This window comes from Carettochelys insculpta, chromosome 2 (genome assembly GCF_033958435.1).
Source record: "Carettochelys insculpta isolate YL-2023 chromosome 2, ASM3395843v1, whole genome shotgun sequence".
Lineage (NCBI taxonomy): Eukaryota > Metazoa > Chordata > Testudines > Carettochelyidae > Carettochelys > Carettochelys insculpta.
Window position 1 is genome coordinate 163862349 of NC_134138.1, and position 23744 is coordinate 163886092.

At 41.5% G+C, this 23744-nt stretch overlaps 1 protein-coding gene across 1 annotated transcript in view; it reads right to left on the minus strand.

The window, feature by feature from the left end:
• Positions 1-18734, minus strand: part of LOC142008296 (band 4.1-like protein 4B) — an 89421-nt gene extending 70687 nt beyond the window's left edge. Inside the window, exons 1-5 of the mRNA XM_074985476.1 lie at positions 18729-18734; positions 16445-16521; positions 15498-15682; positions 12997-13115; positions 7029-7154 (exon numbers count right to left, since the gene is read on the minus strand). Coding sequence (XP_074841577.1) covers positions 7029-7154; positions 12997-13115; positions 15498-15682; positions 16445-16521; positions 18729-18734 — 513 coding nt within the window. The remainder of the gene's footprint in view (positions 1-7028; positions 7155-12996; positions 13116-15497; positions 15683-16444; positions 16522-18728) is intronic.
• Positions 18735-23744: the final 5010 nt, after the last annotated feature.

Here is a 23744-nt window from a genome sequence, read left to right on the forward strand (position 1 = left end):
AGATTTTTTTTAGAGGTGAGGGGTAGTGAAAAAAGAGTAAGGTATCTGCAGCACTCTAAAATACTGAATACATGTCAATTTGTGAACAAATTTTAATACTCTTTTTGCGCCAAATTCGAGCATCATGTTTAATCCCCATATAGCTGATTGTGTTTTTCTAAGTTACAGACAAGAGGTGTTGTAACTTCATAGACGTATGCACCAAGGAGTTGGGACTGTCTATGGGGAAAGAGGAGATGAAAAGAAAACTAATGGAGGAAAATAAGCATGTGTGGTAGAAGGCACGCTGCATGACAGCTCCATATATCTTTCCAGGTTCCAGGCACAAACTATCTTACAGTAACTTGAAGTTTGCTCAAGAGTCTGTATTCAACACTAGAGAAAATCAAGGTTTGCTCTGGACCAAACTGGGTGTGCACAGCAATCAGAATTCTCCATCAGCTGGGCAACTAAACACTTAGAGAAAGGAACTCAAGATACAGACAACTCTTTTGACTAATCCCTCCATTTCATCATTGACCCATGTCAACCATAAGGATTTTAAATGCTGCTGGAACCTGGTTTTCTGTATGATTCTCCCTCGCAAGTGAACATGAGATACGCAGCCTGGCAGCTAGAAAGTGTTGGGTTCACCACGGTGATGTCTGAAGGGTTTGCTGTGAAAGAGTCTGGCTTAGTATAGAAATACAGCTACTATGTGGGGCATTCTGTGGAGCTCAGAGATGCCATTTCCACAACTGATGTGGGTTCATCACATTTTTCACTAGTTAACACATGCGTCTGCACATACACGTACTCCACCACACATGGCAGCTTGATTCTTAAACCAACATTTCTGTACAGAAATATTTCCCCCCTCACTAGATAGATAAACTCATTCAGGTTAGTTTACTTACTGCCTCAGAACTCAAAACTTATGCAGAGACGTGAGTAATCTAGATTCTAAACATATGACTTTTGAATCTCTAATTCAGAGTTACAACACTGAGGAAGGAATAAAACATGGCATATAGGAAAGAAATAAACACCTCTTCTGCCTGACTCCAAAATGGAAACTGAGTGCAAACCTCCCCCTCCAGATCTTATTTCAAACCACATTGTATAATGTTCCCCACTAGTTACGTTTGAAAGTGCAGCAATTGGTATGTCACTGTTTCTAAGGCACCTGTCCCCATGGTATCTAGTTGCCATGAATATACTGATCTGAATGAATCAAACATCCAGCATTTCCACCCCCAAACTCTCTTCCTAACTCCTTTTCTCTTGCATCCCCCATCTTCCGTGGTCAGCAACAATGTACTTTGCTAAAGAAGAGCTTCTTATTCTACTGCTTACAAAAGCAACTTTATGAGTTTGTCATTTCCTGAGGTACTGGTGTATCATATTTAAAATATTCCTTGGGTTTTAAATGGGAAATTATTGCCAATATTACAAACCACAACTGAATAGTTATTTTGGATAAATGAGAAGGTTTTTATGGGGACCCGCTGGGGTCAGTGCTGGCTGTATCCCACTAGTATATCTGTTTTGCTGACGCTTTTCCTACCAAGAGGACAATACAGATGCCCAGAAAAATCTCCTGAAGTACTACACACATTGATGGAGAGCTCAGAAAAGTAAATCTTTTAAAACCAAACTGACAGGTGTCAATCTCAGACTTTTAAAAAGATTTCGCTTGAGATAAAGAGCATTTGTGTGTATCTGAATGAGAGAGGCCAGCTCTGTTCTGCTTCTAGGACAAAACAACTTCTCACCAGCATGTGGTGTTATGTGATGCTATGTAGCAAACAGGGAGAAGTGGCACATTCTGTAAATTTGTTCTGTGCTTTACAGAATAGAGGTGAGATATAGACCCTGCCCGAAGGAGCTTGCCATCGAAAGAGAACACATGGCACAACAGATCAAGAGTAGGAGGGTGCTGGGGTTTGCAAATGAGGAGAGGGAAAGGGGTGTGACTTCCTGAGGATGTGGGGTGTAAGGGGATCAGAAGGAGAGGAGAAGCTGCTTGGCAGAGGAGGTTTGCAGTTTACTGGGCAGTATGGTAGATGGGATGATGCCAAGAGTAAGACTAGGAGACAGAGAGAGGTAAGACCAGAGGATTGGAAAGAGCACAGGGATTTGGACGGTAAGACTTCTGTTCAAAGTGATCTGTAGTGAAGAAAAGTTCACACTTTCCCTCTGCCCACTTAAAGGACCCTCAAGCAGTATCTCCCGGCTCCCACATCAAAGAGATCAGTTATCTGTAGGAAGATGGAAGGGTAACCACAGATGTACATAGCACTGGGTGGGGTGACATATTGTCTGTGCTGCCCCCTTCAGAGGAGAACAAAAGGCCCTTGAAAAGGTACACAGATGCATGAGCAGGTAGCTTGTCAGGGAGAAGTGGATGATGTAACAAGAGCAATTTTTCACATGCCAGACATAGCTTATTCCCCAGTGCCAGTGTTCCTACACCCCTATACTAGCTTTGATCTCTGGTGATGGAAGATGAGCTGCTCTCTAGAACCCCTGGAAGGGTAGATGTCTCTACCACAGATCTTCACCCATCCATGGTGTTTACACTGCCCCATTACTATAGTATATGTTCATCTCACAAGCTAATTGTCTTCATAGTACTTCACTGAGGTACAGAGATATTATTATTCCTGTTTTACAGATGGGGAACTAAGGCACAGAGACACCTCCCCAAAACTATGGCAGGAATTGTGGCAGAGCAGAAAATTGTACACTTCATAGGTAGCCATTGCTACATGACTTTCAAGTCGCTCTTTGTCACTAGACTTCACCAACAGGTGCTACTTCTCTTCTGTCTGGAATTTCCTAAGATCTCTCATGAGGCCCAGAACATGGAGGCACATGTAATCCACAATGAGTTTTAAAGGTTTTCTTTCTTTTTTTGGGGGGGAGGGGGGAGAGGAGGAAATATCTATATTAAGAAAAGACTAGAAGACTTACTTGGTTCTCTGATACCCATTTAAACCACAGAGCGTAAAATAACAATGATTGTATCTATTGTACGTATGTAAAATCTATTCAGGATGATGTCATTTCACAGAATCATAGGGCTGGAATGGACCTCAGGAGGTCATCTAGTCCAGCCCCCTGCTTCAAGCAGGATCAACCCCCACTACATCATCCCAGCCAGGACCTTGTCAAACTGGGACTTAAAAACCTCAAGGGATGGAGAATCCTCCACCTCTTTAGGCAACACATTCCAATGCGGTGAAGTAGTTTTTTTCTAATATCTAACCTACACCTCTCCTTCTTTAACTTCAGACCATTACTCCTTGTTTTGTCATCTGACACCACTGAGAACAGTTTCTCACCCTCCTCTTTAGAGCTCCCCTTCAGGAAGTTGAAGGCTGCTATTAAATCACCCCTAAGTCTTCTCTTCCGTAAACTAAACAAGTTCAAATCCCTTAGCTTATCCTCATAGGTCTTGTGCTCCAGCCCCTTAGTCATTTTTGTTGCCCTTCACTGAACCTGCTCCAGCAAATCCACATCCCTTTTATACTGGGGGGCCCAAAACTGGACACAATATTCCAGACGTGGCCTCACCAGTGCTGAATAGAGGGGAATAACTACTTCTCTAGATCTGCTTGAAATGCTCCTCCTAATGCACCCTAGTATGCCGTTAGCCTTCTTGGCTACAAGGGCACACTGTTGACTCATATCCAGCCTTTCATCCACCATAACCCCTAGGTCCCTTTCCATCGTACTGCTGCTGAGCCAGTCGGTCCCCAGCCTGTAACAATGTTTGGGATTCTTCCGCCCAGGTGCAGGACTCTACACTTCTCCTTATTGAACTGCATCAGATTTCTTTTGGCCCAGTCCTCCAATTTATCCAGGTCACTGTGGATTCTCTTTCTACCCTCCAACATATCTACCTCTCCCCCTAGTTTTGTGTCACCTGCAAACTTGCTGAGGGTGCAATCCAGTCCCTCATCCAGGTCATTAATAAAGATGTTGAATAACACCGGCCCCAGAACCGAGCCTTGAGGCACTCCACTTGAAACAGACCACCATCCAGATATTGAGCCATTGACCACTACCTGTTGGGACTGACCATCAAGCCAGCTTTCTATCCATCTTATAGTCCAGGGATCCAAACCATATTTTCTTAACTTATGGACAAGAATGTTGTGGGAGACCATATCAAAAGCCTTGCTGAACTCAAGGTATATCACATCCTCTGACTTCCCCATGTCCACAGAGCTTGTTACCTCATCATAGAAGCTAATCAGATTGGTCATGCAGGACTTGCCCCTGGTCAATCCATTTTGGCTACTTTTGATCACTTTCCCCTCTTCCAAGTGCTCCAAAATGGATTCCTTGAGGATTCCCTCCATTATTTTCCCAGGGATTGAGGTAAGGCTGACCGGTGTAGATTCCCTGGATTGTCCTTCTTCCCTTTTTTAAAGATGGGCACTACATTTGCCTTCTTCTAGTCATCTGGTATCCCCTCCGATCTCCAAGAGTCTTCAAGAATAACGGCCAAAGGTTCAGCAATGACCTCTGCCAATTCCCTCAGTACCCTGGGGTGCATTAAATTCAGACCCATGGACTTGTGAACATCTAGTTTTTCTAGACAGCTCAGAACTTGTTCCTTCCCCACAGATGGTTGCCCTCCACCTTCTCATACTGCATCGTCTAGGACCGTCATGAGGAAGTTGACTTTGTCCGTGAAGACTGAGGCAAAAAAAGCATTGAGTACTTCAGCTTTTCCTACATCATCTGTCACTAGGTTACCTCCCTCACCCAGTAACAGCCCCACATCTGCTCTGATAACCCATTTATTGTTAACATACCTGTAGAAAACCTTCTTGTTACTCTTCACATCCCTTGCCAGCTGCAGTTTCAATTGTGCTTTTGCTTTCCTGATTACTGCTTGGCATTCTCCAGCTGTATGTTTATACTCCTCCTTAGTCAACTGTCCATGTCTCCATTTCTTGTACATATCCTTTTTGAGTTTAAGCTGACTAAGGAGTTCCCTGTTAAGCCAAGGTGGTTGCCTACCATGTTTGCATTTCTTACTATGCAGCGGGATTGTTTGTTACTGTGCCTTAAGTAAGACTTGTTTAAAATACTGCCAGTTCTCTTGAACTCTTTTCTCCTTCATCTTTGTTTCCCAAGGGATCCTGCTCATCCGTTCTCTCAGGGTGTCGAAGTCTGCTCTTTTGAAATCAAGGGTCTGTATGTTACTACTCACCTTTCTTCCTTTTGTCCGGATCTTGAAATCTACGATCTCATGGTCGCTGCAGCCCAGGTTTCCTCCCACTTCTATTTCCCCTACTAGTTCTTCCCTGTTTGTGAGCAGCAGGTCAAGTTGTGCATGGCCCCTGGTCGGTTCCTTCAGCACTTGTACCAAGAAGTTACCCCCAACATTCTCCAAAAGTTTCCTGGATTGTCTGTGTGCTGATGTATTGGTCTCCCAACAAATGTCCAGATGATTAAAGTCTCCCATGAGAACCAGGACCTGTGATTTGGAAGCTTGACTTAAGCTGCCTGAAGAAAGCCTCATCTATCTCATCTCCCTGATCTGGCGGTCTATAGCAGACACCAACTACAACATCACCTCTGTTACTTCCGCCTCTAAGCTTAACGCAAAGACACTCAATTTGGAGAGCCTCTGGAGGGTGAGGGGGAGAGCAGGTAAGGAGAGATGGAAAAAACATATTTCACAAATTTTCTGCATTGCTACTAACAATAAGAACCATGAACATGTCAGCACACATTTTCACTATCAATATAATTGCATGGTTGCACATAACTGTAAGCAAGAATAGAGACATTCAAACAGGAAACATACTGTAATATAAGGCAGTTGGTGTAACATTAGATTCAAAGACCACCAAACCATTTTTCCTTTTTTAAAAAATACACATCATTAAATTTCCACTGCCTGTTCTAGAAATCTCTAGCAGACTGAATAACCAAGACTTAGCTGTCTTAAACATCCATGGCTGTAGTTGCATGAATTGCAGGTTATCTGTCAGGGTGAAAACTCTGCCATGGACCAACAATGAGAAATGTATAAAGATGCTCAGTTCAAGAAAATTCTTTGGAGGGCAAGTTGACCTGACATGTTAGTGTCAGAAAAAACAAAACAACAGAAGGAATAAAGCACACACAGAGCTAATGTCAGGCTTTAGTAAATCTCTCTTCCCCCATGTTTCTTTCTTGTTACTGAAAATGACATTATCTATTTCTCCAAGTACATTCCAAAACAATTACATAGGAATACTCCAATTTTCAAGGAAGTCTACCTTCAACAGAAGAATAGCATCATTACACTTTTGCCATCTATTTGCTTCATTGCTGAAAATAGCTATGTCATACAGATATACATTTGTATTTAACACGATCCATTGATTGTGAATATAGATCTCTCCATGAAAACTCTGCTTTGCAATAAATTACCAGAACATGAATGCTTCAAATGAATGAATGGAAAAAACAGAAGAGCAGAAAAGTGCAAAGGCTAACATTTTCACACCTATGTCTCCAAGGCACAATCTCTAGAATCAATATTTACACATCCAAATAGGACCTTCACTATCTATAAATCAGTTTGTGTGCAGGGTGAGAACCAAAATACAATACTTAATCATAACCAAAAAATGAATACTCAGCACAATTCCAAACTGCACTATGAACAGGAAAAAAACAAACAAACCTAAAGGCTTAGGGTTTGACGGGATGAAGGAAAATGAATCAACCAAGACACATTTCATCTGCTCAACCCCTGTTTTGTTCCCAACCTTTTGGCAATAAAACAGTTAGGCCTGAAAGCTCACAAATTTAGCTGTAGCCAGAAAAGTACTGATGAACACCAGATGGTTGAGAAAAAATGACCTCTGTAGATCATCCTGAAATTACAGCAAGTAGCTAGATGTTCTGTGTCGGAAAGTGTTGGAGCAGTTGATGGCATTTGGGATATCTAAGGGAGGAGATGAGACATGAAACATTTTGTCCTTACAGGCAATAGACAGGGGAAATATAGAGGGTAAATTAAAAGATGTACTCACCTGGGCACCCACTCTAAAAGCAGCTTCTACTTGAGCTTTAAGGATGTTACATTTCATATGATCGGGAACAGAGGAAGGTGACACTGGGGGATGAAGGCTTTTTTCAGAAACTTTCTTCTCTTCACCCTATGGTTTACATAAGATAACATGGCAACACACACAAAAGAAAGTGATTATATGATTTATCACAATGATCAGCTCAATTTTTACTTTGAATAACTAGTTTTATCACCACTTAGGAAAGTTTTCAAGTTCATTACCTGAAAGAAGTGTTTGACAACACAAATTATTGAAAAGACTTAACTTTAATTGGTTACCAAGATAATAAAGGCCTCTGGGGAAGTGAGATACCAGTGGGTACTAGGAAAAAAAAGTGATGTAAAAACATGGCAAAGAGCTGGGACCCAAAGTGGATTGTTCCCAAGATCATTTTCAAGCCAAAAGTTATACTAAAAAAGCAACATGTTCTACAGAAAGGCAAACTAGGTTAGGAGAAAGGGGCACAGGCTGAAAACTCTGGCTCTTTAGATCACTCTGAATGTGTAAAGGGGCCTGAACATGAATGAGTATTGCTGTGCCCAACTCAGCAAGCATAGGCGAGCCACAGGTATCTAACTGCAGCACAGATACACAGGACAGCATGTGTCCCAGGGTAACTCCTAAAGAAGTCATTCGCCAGTTCTGGATTTGAGAAATGTAAAGCAACAGCGGTTCTTCTGACATGAACAGTTTGATGTCCTATTCAAAGTGACAGAAAGATATATATTTTTTTTGGCCTGGAATAAACTTTAGAAGAATGCAAACAAGAACCAACATAACTTCCCTCACACAAGCACTTCCCTTGCAAAAATTAAAAGGAGCCTGCCTAACTTAAGCCCTACTCAACTTAATGCAATCGAGTAGAGGTGGGGCCAATCTTGTGAACGCAGGTCTAGTCAGCAGACCATGATTATTTACAAGTTTTAAAGTAAGAATCAGACAATGCAACAGCAAGGGTTAAACTCCAAGCTCCTCAGAGGTGAATGGTGACCCCAGTCCTTCTTTGACTACTGCATCGTCATTTACACCTGTGCAGAGTGAGAATGAAAACCTATCACTCTCACATCCACTTCACACTGCCTTTGCCCATGTGTAAAAAATGTACATACCACAGAGCAGAAGCAAATCAGGTCCAATGTATGGCCATAATTCCCCATCAGCAAGTGTATTCTGAGCTCCAATAGGGCATTTTATACATCACTGATACTAACCTGCCCTTAGATTCAAAAGTCTCTTTGTTTGTTTATCAGTGAGGTAGCTGTGTAAGTCTGTATCTTCGAGAACAAGAAGTAGTCCTGTGGCACCTTATAGATTAACAGATATTTTGGAGCATATGCTTTCGTGGCCAAAGACCTGCTTCATCAGATGCAGGTTTGTTTGTTTATTTCACCAGGACCCAAGCCGACCTATATCAAAGCCTACTTATTTCATCCATCCAAAATCAGTCACATACATTAAGGGATTTCCAAAAGCTGGAGAAATTCTATAGAATAATTCAAGCTTGTGCCTTAACCAACTATTTTGTGATCACTCGGAAAGAGGTCTCAGCCTTTTTCAACCCACTGAACTGCACAATATTTTCCCAGTGTAAGCAATGGTGGTGCAGGTGCCCTGTGAGGTACTGTGACTTCCAGCCATGCTTTTGAACAACTGACAAAATATCACAATTTTATCCACCCTGGTTTGTTTATTCATTGTTTGATTGTATTTGGCATGAATGTACATCAGTCTTGACTTCTGTTTTCTGAGCCATGTCTATAACTGTTGATGGAAAAAGTGGTGTACATTTTACTTTGTGCCTTCGGCTTTTATCCTATGAAAAAAATACCTGAAAATAAACAAAACAAAACAAAACATTGCTTCTCGCTGGAGCTATCAGCACTCTGTAGCCGATAACCTATCGCAGCAGAAATATTAGCTCTACTCTATTCTATTTTGTGCTTATGCATAAGAAAAATGGTATGTTAAGTCTCCGGAACCCCCATTGTTTATAATAATGAATGAAGCATAACAATAGCCACAGTACACAGACACTGTTCCAGACTGGCAGTTATTAAAATCCCATTTTAATGGTAAATTGAGCACATTCAATGTGGAAGTCATTGAACATTTTATATCTATATCTACACACCACACACACACAGCTGTGGCAAACCTTGCGATAGCATCATGAGTCTCATACTGGGTTTTCCACTGAACACCTCAGGTTCTGGATTCACAGAAATTCTGGATAATATCAGTTTTCATGCTTTTAGAACAGTAATCAAGTTTGAAAATGTGATCTGCGTGTACTCCATGGGGTCAGAATTCAGAAGAGGAAGCCACCCCTCCAAACTTATTATTCAGAAAATAATCCCACCTCATGACTTTCAAGACTGTTTTATGATTTATGAACAAGTGGGTGTGGAAACACTACATATATATTACTCCCAAATGCTATTTTTAAAACCCCTAATACTAAAACACTTCCCTTTTGTGTAACTGAGGACACTGCAGCTGCCTATCGCCAACTCCATCAGTGTCGTGTGTTAACAGCATGGGTTCACTTAAGTTTCGTCATTGCTGCACTGATACAAAATCAGAGCAAAGAAAGGAGAGAATAGGACAGTTGCAGGTAGTATTAAGTGAACAGCATTTGGCAGAAGTGGGCTGAGCAACCTCAGACCCACATCACATATTCCCCTTTATTTGGTTGTTTTTTTTTTTATTAATGCAGTTCCATTGTTGTCTTGCTCTTATTTTTCACTTTAATTGTAGTTAATCCTCTATTTTGAAGGCTCATATGTTGTCTGTAACTAACTAAGGATTACAAACAGCAGCTGCTACCATTTTACTCCTTGCTCCAATTTATTTCTAATGCGTCTTAGATTATTAAGCTTATTTTAATGTTTATTTCTCTGAATTCTCCTTAAGAGAAGGCATTTTGTAGTTTTCACATGTATTACTAGACCAAGGTAGAACTGTGGGAGAATAACAATGAATTCCTTCATCTTCACGATGTTTTTACACTGTGTCAGCTTCCAAAGATTAGCCAACACAAGTGAAGAACACTCTTTATTTTCTAGCGAAGACAAAACTCAGCTGAACGCATCCTGCTCCTTAGTTGGCACAGAGATGCATCAGATCAGAGACACAAGTCAACTGTATCTTTTCTCACCAATCAGGTAATTCTCAACTACAGTACTGACAGGCTTAGCTGCCTTACAAGGGGCAGGTGGCTGCACAGTGTTAGTGTAAATGACGTGACTAGTGAACAGCCAGTACTTTGTAGCAGGGAGGGACTGAAGAAGAGAAGTTTGCACAGAAAGAGGAAAAAAAGGAGAGAAAGGAAATTAAACCCCCCTCACCCTGAAAGGCAAAAATAATCTTACAGGTGCCAGAGAGAGCAGCAGGCATCAAACTGATTTATGTTGCTCACCAAATGAGGGGACAGTAATCCTATCAACTGGATTTGTTCTGCCCCCTATCCTAAACCATTCTTCATTCCCAGGAGATGCAGTCTGCTGCAGCAGACAATCAAATTAACTTCTAACCACTGAATCTAATTTATCCAATTATTTTATAAAATTCACCTTTGGTTGATAAGCATGACAAATTCCAGCTGTGGAGCCAGTTTGCTTGAGAAGGGAATTAACAACTGGAAAAGACGTGTTCAAATGAGATGTCATTTTAAAATGTAAATTTAGATATTTTGAGGCAACACTGGGGCTATTATAGTAATCATGTCTGGCTTCCTGAATTATATAGGCCATATATATGCATCATTTAATTCCTACAGAGTCTAGTCATGAATGGCTTGCAGCCAGCACAATATTTTGATATGCTCTCTCTCTTTCATACCTTATCTATTTAGAAGGTAAGCTCTTCAGGGCACAAACCATTAGATATTTGTACAGAACCTAACATAATCCCTGATTTTATTTTAGGCACTGTCTTAATACTTGTGAACAATAATAGTTAGCATACCTATTCAAAGGAAGCCAATCTTAATGTAAAGCATCCAGACAATCAAGAATTTCCATTGCTAAGTTATTCCAATAGTCAGTTATCCTCACTTAAAAATAGATGCCTTTTTTTTTTTTTTGCAGGTTACATGTTTCTAACGAGGCTGTGGGAGTTTTTTTCAAAGCTGTTTGTTTTGTAAAAGGTATCTCTGTTGTGAAAAAAAAAGTTTGTTTTTTTTTTTGTTGAAAAATATAAACACGTGGCCAATGAGGCTTTCATTTTCCATTGAACACTAAAAATATGTCACCTTTGGAAACATCACCACAATGACACATGAGATTACGGTTTATTTGCCTCGAGTTCTCATTCTTTTGTATGGGCTGGGGTCACCCACTGAACTCCATTACCCATGATCCACCATGAACACTTGACTGCCTTCATCCACAACCCACCCTTAGCAAAAGAGCAAGCAGAGGAGCATAATGGGAAATGAAGGCTAATCAGGGAACCAAGCCTGTTGGAGGGAATCAGATTTGAAGACATTCAGACAACAACTCTCATGAGGCAAACCAGCAACATTGCTGAATTTTCACCAAAAATCAAAATTTTCCACAAGATGGGGGAAAAAAACCTAAACATGTTTTATTTGAACAACTCTAATGCTTAATTTCTGCTTCTATTGGTTGGAACTTTTTATGTCTCTGTCTGCATAAACAGGGGTCCCTCGACCACAAGGTATTTCCTCCTTGTGCATGTACTTATAGGTGTTACCAAGATGCCCCTTAACCTTCTTGCTTATGTTTTGATCCTGTGCTGAAATAACTTTATGTAGAAGCCTCTGTGCGAAACTAACCAAGTTATTGAATTAAGATCCTCCTTGAACAGAGACTCAGAAAACTTTCAAACATGACTTCCTCTCTCAATCAGTTTACTCATTGAGGGCCTGATTCTCCATCTCTTTAATACAAAGGCACCATTTCCATAGACTTCAGTGGGTTCAGGATTGAGCCTTAAAGGGCTCGATACTGTCAGAATTGTCACATGCACAACTTCATTGGCTTCAACCAGAATTACAAAGTTAATAGCTATAAGGTGGGACAGCAAGTTATATGGTTCTACTGTGTAAACCAATGCCAAGATAATTCTAAAGCATAATACAGGTTCAACCTTTCTAGATAGACACCCTTGGACCTGACCTGTGCCAAACAAGAGAATTTGCCAGATCACGGAAGGTCAACACTGTCTAGCAGCATTACCAACATTTCCTCTGCTCACTGGGCTCTTAGAAGACATTTAAGGGTAAATTAGAGCTAATTCACAGCACAGAACACTGAGAGCCTGTGGCTGTTAAACTCTGTGGGACCACAAGAAACTTGGCCACACCCACGATAAGTGGGCACCCAGCTACCTAAAACCACGCTGGGATACAGACGTTGTCAGACGAGAGTGCGCCAGACCAACGAGGTTCAACATGTAGATGCTTATGTGGGGAAAGAAAATGATTTTTTAACACTAATATTAGCTAAAATAGGGCAAAGGCACAGCTTTGTCACGATTTAAATAGAGGACCATAAATCCTCTGTCATTTGATGGCATTGATTATTCTCTCCCCCCACCCCCACCTGCCCCTTGTTCAGCTATCGTCCTGTAAATACTTCAAATACATACAGTACACAGTGAAGAGTATATCTTAAAAGGAACAGTGGCAAATTAATTATACTGGGAAATATAGAAATACACTATATAAATAGTGTAAATACACTATAAATAGTGTAAATACACTAAGCTTTCCCCTTACTTTTAGCTAAATTGTATTTCAAAGGAAAAGTAGAAGGAAATATTTAAAGAACAATAAGGAAATAGTGGGAGATAAACATGGAAAACAGTTGCAGTCAAATGTTGGGTGGCATTAAAGATGATGTATCATCAGCTGCTGAATATCAAACAACAGAGGAGCTCTCTGACATACATGACTAGATTATACCTTGTTTATATTGATGTGCAGAGCTGGCCATTGTCCAACCATCTTCACAGTCTCCGCTTCCATCTTCTTCAGATGGGCGGAAGGGTTATCGTAAAGGAGGGGAAGTCCTGAGCTCAATTCTAAAAAGAGGCCCAAAAGAAAGAAAGAAAAAACGAAATCAAGGAAAACTACAAGAGCACCACAGATCAAAGTACTCAGCTGCTTTTGAGGGGAGACAGCTGATGCTTTAATTACCCTTGATTTTCCGTAATACCCTATAAGCAGTTTGAAAATGGATTTATTTCATCGTTTTCCCTTTTCTGTTTAGCAAAGCATCTTCATCCAAATTATAATGGGACTTAACCAACTTTGGACCATATTCTGAGTGGGTGAGGATGAACAGCAACTTAGTCCATGACAACGTGGATGCTTCAGACAACAAGGTTTTCGTGCAGCGTTTTGCAAATGATCAACAATTCTTGCAAGTGTTTTGTTAAGAAGCTTTAGCACCTCCATGCTTCGAACATGGGCTTAATGTGTGGCAGGGCTGTCTCCCTGAAACTGAAAAATATTTTTTCTGGCTGTGAAAATCCACTCAGAATTTGGCTGTGGAAATCCACTCAGAATTCGGCTGCGCTATCAGCCTTTCAAAATTGCCATTTGCATATGTTCAGCAGAGCTGTGACCATTTGGCAGCTAAATACTTGAAGGTTCTGTCCGCACCGACCACATTGCAGCCTCTGGCAACTTTGTGCAATTGGTTCTCCTTACCATGTAGGTGAAAGCTGGGGAGCTTGGCACAGGGAGGCTGACTGCCCTGTACTCTCAGTGCTCCTTCTACTGAGACACCACTAAGAGGAAAGCTATTTGATTCAAACTAAAAGGGGACGAGAACAAAAGTGAGAGCCAGGTCAACAGACACACAGACAGGCTGGCCAGGGGCACAGGAGAAAAAAGAGAAAGATTTATTCTGATAACACTATGACCATGTCTACACTAGCACCTCCCTTTCGAAAGGGGGGATGTTAACGAGACACTGGGATATGCTAACGAGGCGCTGCAATGAATATGCAATGCCTCATTAGCACAATGGCGGCCATGGCACTTCAAAAGTGACGCTTTTGATCGCTCATGGCTCATCTACGGGGGGTCCTTTTCGAAAGGACCCCACACACTTCAAAACTCCCTTTATTCCTATAACCAAATAGGAATATCCCAAAGTGTCTCATTAGCATCCTGCTTTCGAAAGCGGGATGCTAGTGTAGAATAGCCTATATAAGTAATAATCATGAAATGTACTGTTCTGTGCCAAGCATCTAACTCTATGACTAATCTAGTGTTGTTCAGTTATGGAATTCAAATTAATTGCTGTAACCATGTGTTCAACAGCAGGGCCAGAAAACTGCATCCTTATTGATTTACATCAACTGTGAAAGCTGAGAATAATAGAAAGTATGTTTTTCATTGAGAAAACTTGAAACGCAGAATCTCCCTTTCCTTGCCTGTGACAAATCTCATGCTAGAGCAGCGGTTCCCAAACTTTTCGGCATCATGCCCCCCCATTGGTTTTTGAGAAATCCTTGTGCCCCCGCACCTTTTCTTTTACCATCATCCAACCCCCTCCTTCCACAAAAAATTCACTTTGTAATTTAAAATAAACACAAAGACTTGATATAAAAATGTTATTTAAAATTAAAAGTAAGCACAAGTAGTTTTTCTTGGCCCCTTGAGGGTGCCTGGTGCAGCCCCAGATGGCCAGCTGCCTGCGTCCCATGCCAGCCACCCACCCACCTACCTACGACCTGCTCTGCCAGAGCCACCCACCCTGTGCTGCTGGGATCAGCCGCCCACCCCGGCTGCAAGCCAGCTACCTGAGCCACCTGCCCAAGCTCCTTGCTGCTAGGGCCAGCTGTCCGCCCACCATCCTGAGCTGCCCGAGACCCACGCTGCAAGGGACAGTTCCCTGAGCCCCACATTGCTGGGGCCAGCTGCCCACCAACCCACCCACCAGTCTGAGCTGCCTGAGATCCACGCTGCTGGGGCCAGCAGCCTGCCCACCAGCCTGAACCACCTGAGCCCTGTGATGCCGGGGCCAGCCACACAAGTCCCATGGGTCCCACAAGCCGGCTGGCTGCCTGAGTCCCACAAACCCTGTGAGCTGCTCGCCCAAGCTCCTCCCCTCCCACAAAGCCAGGCACCACCAGTCCCCACTCTTATCCCATCCCCCTCACCCGAGCCAGGCACCCCCAGTTCCCCATCTAACCCCATCCTCCTCCCAACCCACACTCACTCACCTTTGCAGAAGGCAGCTAGCCCCAGGTCACCCATATAAAAGGGGAGGGGCTGAGAGCCGGAAGCAAAGGCCGGCTCTTTCTTTGTGTGGGGGGAATGATGGGGAGGGTTGGGTCACCTCACAGCCCCCCTGGAATTTCTTCACGCCCCCTTAGGGGGGGCATACCTCCCAGTTTGGGAAACCATGTGCTAGCATAACATTGACATTCAGCTACATTTAGTAGACTTACTATTTGGGTTTGGAACTCCCGAAACAATATCTTTGCTGTCGGGAACAATTATTCCATAATTAGAATGAAGATGGTGATGCCGGTGGTGGTGGTGGTGATGCCTTCCAGGCATTTTTGTGGTAAATGGTGTTCCACCATTTTCTTCAATGTTGAACTGATGAAGGTCAGTGTTGTTCAAGGGGTAACTGTGAGATAAATTCAATTCAAATTAGAATCTTTTAGAGTGACAAAACAATTGGCACCTTTTGGGGATTTAAACTGCTTTTCTTGGACAATGTTGAATTTTCAAAAAGGTTCTTTAATATTTGTAAGCCTAAACACTCAATTTAAGATTGATTGCTCTTGAACTGCAAAACGTGGCACATATTCTACCTTCAGGCTCTGTCTGTGCTAGCAACCGAGCAACTAAGCTCTTGGGATTTACACATGCTTAAAAAAAAGGCCCTTCCCCCCAAATGACAAAAGCTTCACCATGACAAGTAATAGCATAAATAGTGCTTTGTCAAAGCAACCACCACTCAGAGAGGATGGAAGTTTTTTGTCAGCAAGAGTGCTGACTGTTCATATTGCCTGACTTCTAGTGCGCAGCTGTATCCATACAGACCTGTCACTAACAGTTGTGTAGTGCAGACAGAACCTAACACTTTGCACCAAAGGGAGTCCTACGTACAAAGCAAGGTGGTACAATTTTCATTTATGAATTATTTTCTGCTTTACATATTAATGATGCTTCCCCCTCTGAGTCACTGTAATGTTGATGTTTTTTGGGGGCAAATTCAAGAGATCTAAGATATGAAGCATAGACTGAGCAAATATCAAAACCCCTCATTTCATCTGTGAAAGGAGAAAGCACAAGCCATATCACAGCAATTGATCTTCAGTGTGGTTTGTCTTATCAAGAAAGCAATCAAAGGAATGGGATCAGAGTAATTTCACACTACTGATACTGAATGAGCTTCTTTGCCAAAATGGCGAAAATACTCCGTGCAAAAATTTGCTGCAGATTGGTAAACATCATAAAATTCTGGGGGAAAAAAAAAGGACTCTATTCATGCATTTACTTTTGCCAAAAATGATATTGCTGGTTAAAGAGTACAACTAAATGATGTGCATACAACTATTTGTGAGTGAAAATAACAGTACACAACAATTGTGCATGCAGAAATGAAGACTGGGCTATGAGCTGAAAGTCTGTCCTTAATGCAATGTCAGTATTGAATTAGATAGTGACATATTTTATTCTTTAATTGTATAGATATGTGAATCCATTACTTGAAATGGTTAAGGCACACCTTGATTGCTTCTCAGTTCCAGCAACCAAAAAACAGCAAGTGCATGATAACATTTATGTAGATTAATGCAAATAAAGTTTCTTCCTCATTGAATACTGTACATATCAAAATATTTGGAAAAGTATTTTGTAACATTTTATGAATTTATTAATATACAAAGCTGTATTCGATCTCAGAACACAAAATTAAAAAGAAGAGAATTTCCAGCCTATGTAGAGCATTTGATGAGATACTGTTTAGCCACCTGATTGCATCTTATAACTAAAAAGCAAGAGCAACAAACTGAGTAATTAGAAGAAAAAAAAAAAGATTATTGTCACCTAGCCTGCTTCATAGGTGGAAGAAACCTTTATTCATTGAAAATTGTTCACCCTCTGGAAGCAAAGTTAACCACTCATTTGCAAAAAGCACTGTTGTATTATTTAACAAGTGTAATAATGAATAACTTTGCATCTCCCCAATAACCATGACCTTCTCAATAATTTTTCTAACAATGGTGATAACTGACCAGCACTTCAATGCCAAGAGCTGGTGCACTGGGGAGGAAGTGGACCACTTCATGTTTAAGGAAAATTGGTAGTCTCTTCTCACAAAGCAAGATGTTGGTATGGACTCCCAGTAATGGCACCATAGCTGCCCCACTTGTCTCAAATGACAAAGATATACATAGCTCAGACCTACAAGTGGTGGGTGTTGGGGAACCCAGAATACAAGAGATTTCCTCATTGGAAACCGAAGCAAGATGCAATCGGTGGATGACAAGTCATCAGAAGCTTGTACTCAAACTCCAAAGGCTTGGAGAAAATAACCTGAAAGCAGTCTCTCATTTAGCAAGACTGCCATGCCGCCAATACAGCAATCTATCAAAGGAAGTACTCAGGGGACAAATAAATGTAGGAAAGTAAGTCTGCACAACAATGAATGCATTCACCTAGACAATCTTTTTCGGGTGCCTAATTCACATTTTTTGTCTTATATTCAGTGGTACCATCAGCCACTACAGGCCCTTGGCCTGTGTGCTGGAGGGGTTGTGGCCAAGGGCAGTCAGCTCTCAGCACTGTTCCAATCACCGTACACCTCCCCACCCCCTGCCTCATTTCCTCAGACCCACACAGAGTGGCTTGCAGTACTGCCACGGTACTTCAAAGAGGGCCAGAGCTCCAGTCCCCACCACTGCCAAAGAAGCAGCAGCTGTAGCTGACACTCCAGGACCCTTTGAAATGCTGGGCCCCCTAGGGCAACTGCCCTCTTTGTCCCCCTGCCTTGTCAGGGAGGTTGCTTATAGTATAGTTCTTTTGCACACACAAATTAGTGTCCCCTAGAAAAGATGAGATTCCAGGTGACTCCTCTGCCAAATAACGTATAATTCAATTGATTCCAGATAGAGATCACCATTAAACCAGAATATGATGAAGAACCATAGAGCTGAAAGACCGTTTTAAAAATGGTAATAGGGGCAGGTGAGCTGACAGACACACAGGTTGGCACAGGAGACACAGTTGTGCATCAACATCAACGAGACCATAAAACTTCATAAAACAAGTTTCGGAGTTCATATGGATGTAAAATAGCTGACACTTTGAAAAGGAGAAAATAACGTGAATATCTGAACTATTGAAATCGGATTGATCATATGGAAACAGCCCAATGGAAACATTTCTTGACTATATGGATAAAGGGCTCAACTGTCTAGATAAAACTCATGGAAGTCCATCTTGTCAAGGAATTAAAGCGGTTAGGTCAGCAAGCCTTATGTTCACATGCATGTTGAAATCCTCTTGGGCAATAAGCTATAAGGAATGCGACAGCAGTGCAAACACCAGCTCTTTGACCTGAGATGTGAAACCCAAATTTGCACAATGGTCTACTCTACCCAAAATAACCACAGACTTTTATCTTCCTTCTGAGTCAAAAGTGACTGAGAGATACTCACACTCACCTTCATGGCTGGTTACTCTCTGCACATTTGCAAAATGGGACAAAAATCACAGTCTCTATATGAAGTTCTGTGGGAATTCTGCGTGAGACTGGAAAGTCAGAGAACAACTGGGACTGTAGCTTCTGATCTAATTTACTGGCCTTACACACAACCCAATTCAGTCCAATCAAATCCCAATCCAATACCCAATACCCAATCCAAAATGGGAACCCAAGATACCCATTCCATGTCACCTACACTGTGTAATCTAAAGATATGCAGATGCCTTTGTATTGCATTTCCAATATACATCAAGGCAAAGCTTCCAGGAGTACACTTGAACTCCATCTCTCCATGACTTGATGTGCTCTAGTGTACATACGTCCCTCACTTGGCCTTCTTCGCTGTTCTTCATGGTCTTTGTTTTAATCCAGAGAATTATCTTTCCCTACTTTGCTCAAGAACTTCTCTCTTTTCTCTCTCTCTCCTGGATACATCTTGCCAGTTTGAACTGACACGGCAGTTGTGTCTCTTCCCATCCGTGTAATGCCAATCAAAAAGTTTTGATCACAAGAACTCTAGTTTTCCCTCTTGTTCCCCTGAATTCTCATGGTTATAGACAGTTTTTTGTATGATTAAACATCCGTATTTTCCCCTTCCTATATTTCTCCTTAGACCTTCCTAGTATGGCAAAATTCCACCTTGATTTTAAAGATCATTTTGCTCCCCTGCATCCTGTCTTCTGACTACACCTATATTTGATGTTCTACCTATTTACCTTTTGCAACTTTCCCCTTGGCTTCAGCACTCCATCTTTTCTCTTACTTCAGTGTCTGCCCAACAGTCTTACTAGCTCACTACGTAATAGATTACTGGAATATCAAATGGAATAGCAGCAGCACAATACTGCCTGAACTCTGAAAGGAGGAAGACTAATGCTTCATTTTAAATCAGTCTATTACGAACTCCTGGGCTTCCAGCTGACCCTCATTATTCTACTAGCTGCATTTTCCATAAAGCTGGTAGAAGCCCCAAATTCGTACTAGTATTTTACCACAAACTATTTTGATCTTATCAAAAAAAGGAGCAAAAAGACAAGGTAGTAGGACATATGATGCAATATACACTTTCCCACACTCTACCCACTTGCATTTACCCAATTCCTGTTGCTTCTTCTGTAGTTTAGCTTTGTATCAGTTAAACATTTCTTATAATACCCAACTTAATCAATAAAAACTTTTACATTTTCCTACCACCCAACCTCCCCTCCACACTGTCTCATCACTACAATACGGCTTCCATCCTCACACAGAAATACCCTTAAGTTTCTGACCACATGGCTCTCCATCCCATCTTCCAAGCAATCATCTCCCACTCCCTAATTGAGTATGTCAGAAGAATGGTCTTCACCAGTGTCCAGGAGATGGGCTTCCCCCTTTCACCCCTAGTGTCTGCTGCAGTCCAGGTGCTTCCCAGGGGCCCCAACTGTAATTGGTTGAAACAAAAAAGCAGTCAAGTCGCACTTTAAAGACTAACAAAATAATTTATTAGGTGATGAGATTTTTTGGGACAGACACATTGGTTGGTGACTGATAGGCCTCTGTTTCTCCACGATTTTGAGGGCTCTGAGAAGCTGGCATCTCAGAGCAACTCCTCTTGTGATGCTCTAGCAGGTGGTGTGGGAAGGTATGCAAGAACTACTTGAGCCCTGGGAATGCTAGTACATACAATGGGTCTAGGTTTGCCTCTCCTACCCCGACAGCTGGATAGTGATTAAAAATAAAAGGATTCGAGATTGGGGAGTGATATTTTATTTGATTTTCAACAAAAGGCACACCTGCATCCATTTCTTGTAAGAGTGCTCACTCTGAGCTAAGCACTGCCATCACTGTATATTTAGAAAGGCTTAGCATGTCAAACGCATGTCTTCACAGCCCCCTCCATCCTCCCATTCACAGCCTGCAGAATGCCTTATTTGGTGATTTGCAGCTTGCCAATTTCTGTCTATAGCCTCAGGTTTACACAGTGTTCTTTGAATTGAGTGTGCTTGGAGTGACACCAGGGGTATGTCTACAGAGCAAAGTTATTTTGAAACAACACCCGTTATTCTGAAATAACTTTGCTAGCATCTACACAGCACAACCTTGTTTTGAAATAGGTAAGCCTCATTCCATGAGGAATAGTGCCTATTTCAAAATAGGGGGCTGTGTAGACAGGGAGTAGATCCTATTTTGAAATAAGCCATGGTGCATCCACGTGCTCTATTTCAAAATATGCTATTGTGTGTACACACAGTTTCAAAATATCTGAGGGCTATTTTGCAATGCATTTTGCGTTTAGCAGCAATATTTCAAAATATGCTCTTCCAGTGAAAGCTCTTCCGGAACAGATTATTTTGAAAAAACACTGCTGTGTAGACATACCCTAAGGCTGAGGCTACACTTGCACTCCTCTTTCGAAAGAGGCATGCAAATGAGGGAAAATGCAAATGCAAATGAGGTGCAGATTTACATATCTGGCACCTCATTTGCATATTCTTCTGAAAGAAGAAAAGCAGCATAGACGTGGCTCTTTTGAAAGTAAACCCCATCTTCGAAAGACCATTTTTTTCCTTTTTTTATGGGAAGAAGGGTTCTTTCAAAGATGGGGTTCACTATCAAAAGAGCCACGTCTACACTGCATTTCTTCTTTCAAAAAAAGAATAGGCAAATGAGGCACCAGATAGGTAAGTCTGCACCTCATTTGCATTTTTGATTTCCCTCATTTGCATGCCTCTTTTGAAAGAGGAATGCAAGTGTAGACACAGCCTAAGCATGCATGGGAATAGCTATAGGGCCAACAAGTTTTTATGATTTCTCTGTGGATAGGAATGAGAAAGAAATGAGCAAGGACAGAGTGAACTGATTTGTGCAAATACTGGCTATCACATCTGGTCTGTGGACTGGAGCAGATGATCTGGAAATACAAAGAAAGGATGGGGGGTCACAGAGTAGATGGGGATGAAAAGGTACGGAATCTGACACGTAGTATGGGAGCCAAGAGTATGCTCCAGGAGAAAGTGTGTCACATGATCTGTGGTGTGGGGTAGATGAATGTACAAAAGCTGCTCCACGTAGATCCATACTAGAAAAATTAGTAAATCCTATTGCAGGTGTGAAGCAATGTAAGATGGTCCAGAGGAGCCCATTTCATTCCTAAAAACACCTGTATGACCAAATGGACTAATTACAAAGAAATTTCTAGGAACCTTCAGAGGAGTGATTAGCTTTTGTTATGAGCTACCCTAAACTCACAAGTTTAAAACCAGAATGAAGATGTACTGCAATTATTGCTGAGTTACTCTAAGGTTAGAACAGGTGTTTCTACATCCAGAGTCATAAAAAGGGTCTGGACCCTCTCTCAGAGCTACAGGAATCAGGGACAAAAACCTGAAGTCCCTGCAGGGAAATCTTAGACACGACCATGCTAAGCTTGAAGTTTATGTTTTGTTAGTGCTATTTATGTTACCAAACAGAAACAAGAACCATGTACAGTAGTTTAATACTGTTCAAAGCATATTCGCTAGGTTACACAGATAAGAATATCAGCAATGAGAAAATTAAGTGACACCCAAATGAAACAAATCAGCATAGTGAGATGGTCCTTCTTCAGCTCAGTCTCCAACCAAGACCAACTGATTCCCACTAGTAATAAAATTTCAGCTATTTTGTATTCGTCAAACAATACATTCTTGCTCAAAATGTTGACCAGCTGTAAGAAAAGCTGGTTGTACAGCAGCAAAATATCGTCAGCACCACCACCACCACCACCCCGCCACAAAAAGAGCAAAGAGCAACCTTTCCTACAACCATTCATTTTAAATATTCCCCCTTTTTTGGTCAAATTTTTGGGAAAAAAGGGAGCACTGTTTTATGTCCAATTAACTTACCTCTTTGGAGCAAAGAATCTAATGCATTCCAGATCTTTAAAGACACAGTTACCACACCCAGACACTATTGTTTTCAAAGCTCCACAGACCAGAAGTTCCCTTGCTTTTCTCTCTCTCCCTCCATCTACTTTATCTCCTCAGTTCTTCTCATTGCTGTAACCTGTCAGTTCACTTTTCTTTTCTATTTTCCTCCCACCCTAAACCAGACTCCAAAATCTTTCCTTCCATCTAACTCTTCCCTTTTTCTCTAGACACCTCCCTCTGCTCAGCTGTCTCTCCCTACTCTTCTATCCTGAGCACGAGCAAACTTTTTACTTTGGGCTCCCCAAACTGCCTAATGAAATCCAAACTGATGGAACTTTCAGTTATGTTCATATTAAGAAAACACTTTTGGCACATGTAAGAAAATAAGTCTGTAGAATATAAAACAATTTATAGAGCGGGTATAGAAATGTGAAGACCGACATAAAACAGTAACATATTTCAACATTTTTAATGAGACGGATGAGCCTGAAACCCTGCAGCTGATTGTGCTGTATCTCCCTTATGAAATGTAATGCCCCTTTGAGGGATCCCGCCTCCCATTTTGTGCACCCCTGCTCCACCCTGTTATATCTATACATTGGGCTCTCTTTTTCCTTGTCACATGAGGGTCTCATTCTGGGTATCTTTTCCATTCTCCTTTCCATAACCTGGGAGTTTCAGATGCTGATGGTGTTGCTGTCCAACCGGCCAATATTCTCTATGTTGGGCTGCATAAGTGGTGTAACGCTTCCATTTTCTCATGACTCTCAGAAAATGCAAAAGCTAATGGTGCAGGGCAAGTAGCAATGTTGTTTCTAGGACTGCTATAACCCAATTTACCGGACAAAAAGTATTTGTTACATACGTAAAACCAGCATTTCCTGCTGCCAATGGAGTATAATGGCAGCTCCTTTCAGTTCGTCGGGGGACACAACAGTAATAAATTTTGTGGGCAAAATATGGCTTTTAAATCACTGTTTTCAACTACTGCTTGAATTACTCAACTTTTTTTTAGCAGGTGACAATTTTTAAAAAGTGCTTTTCTGGACTTTTCTTTTAGTACTTCAAAATTATCTTTCTAATTA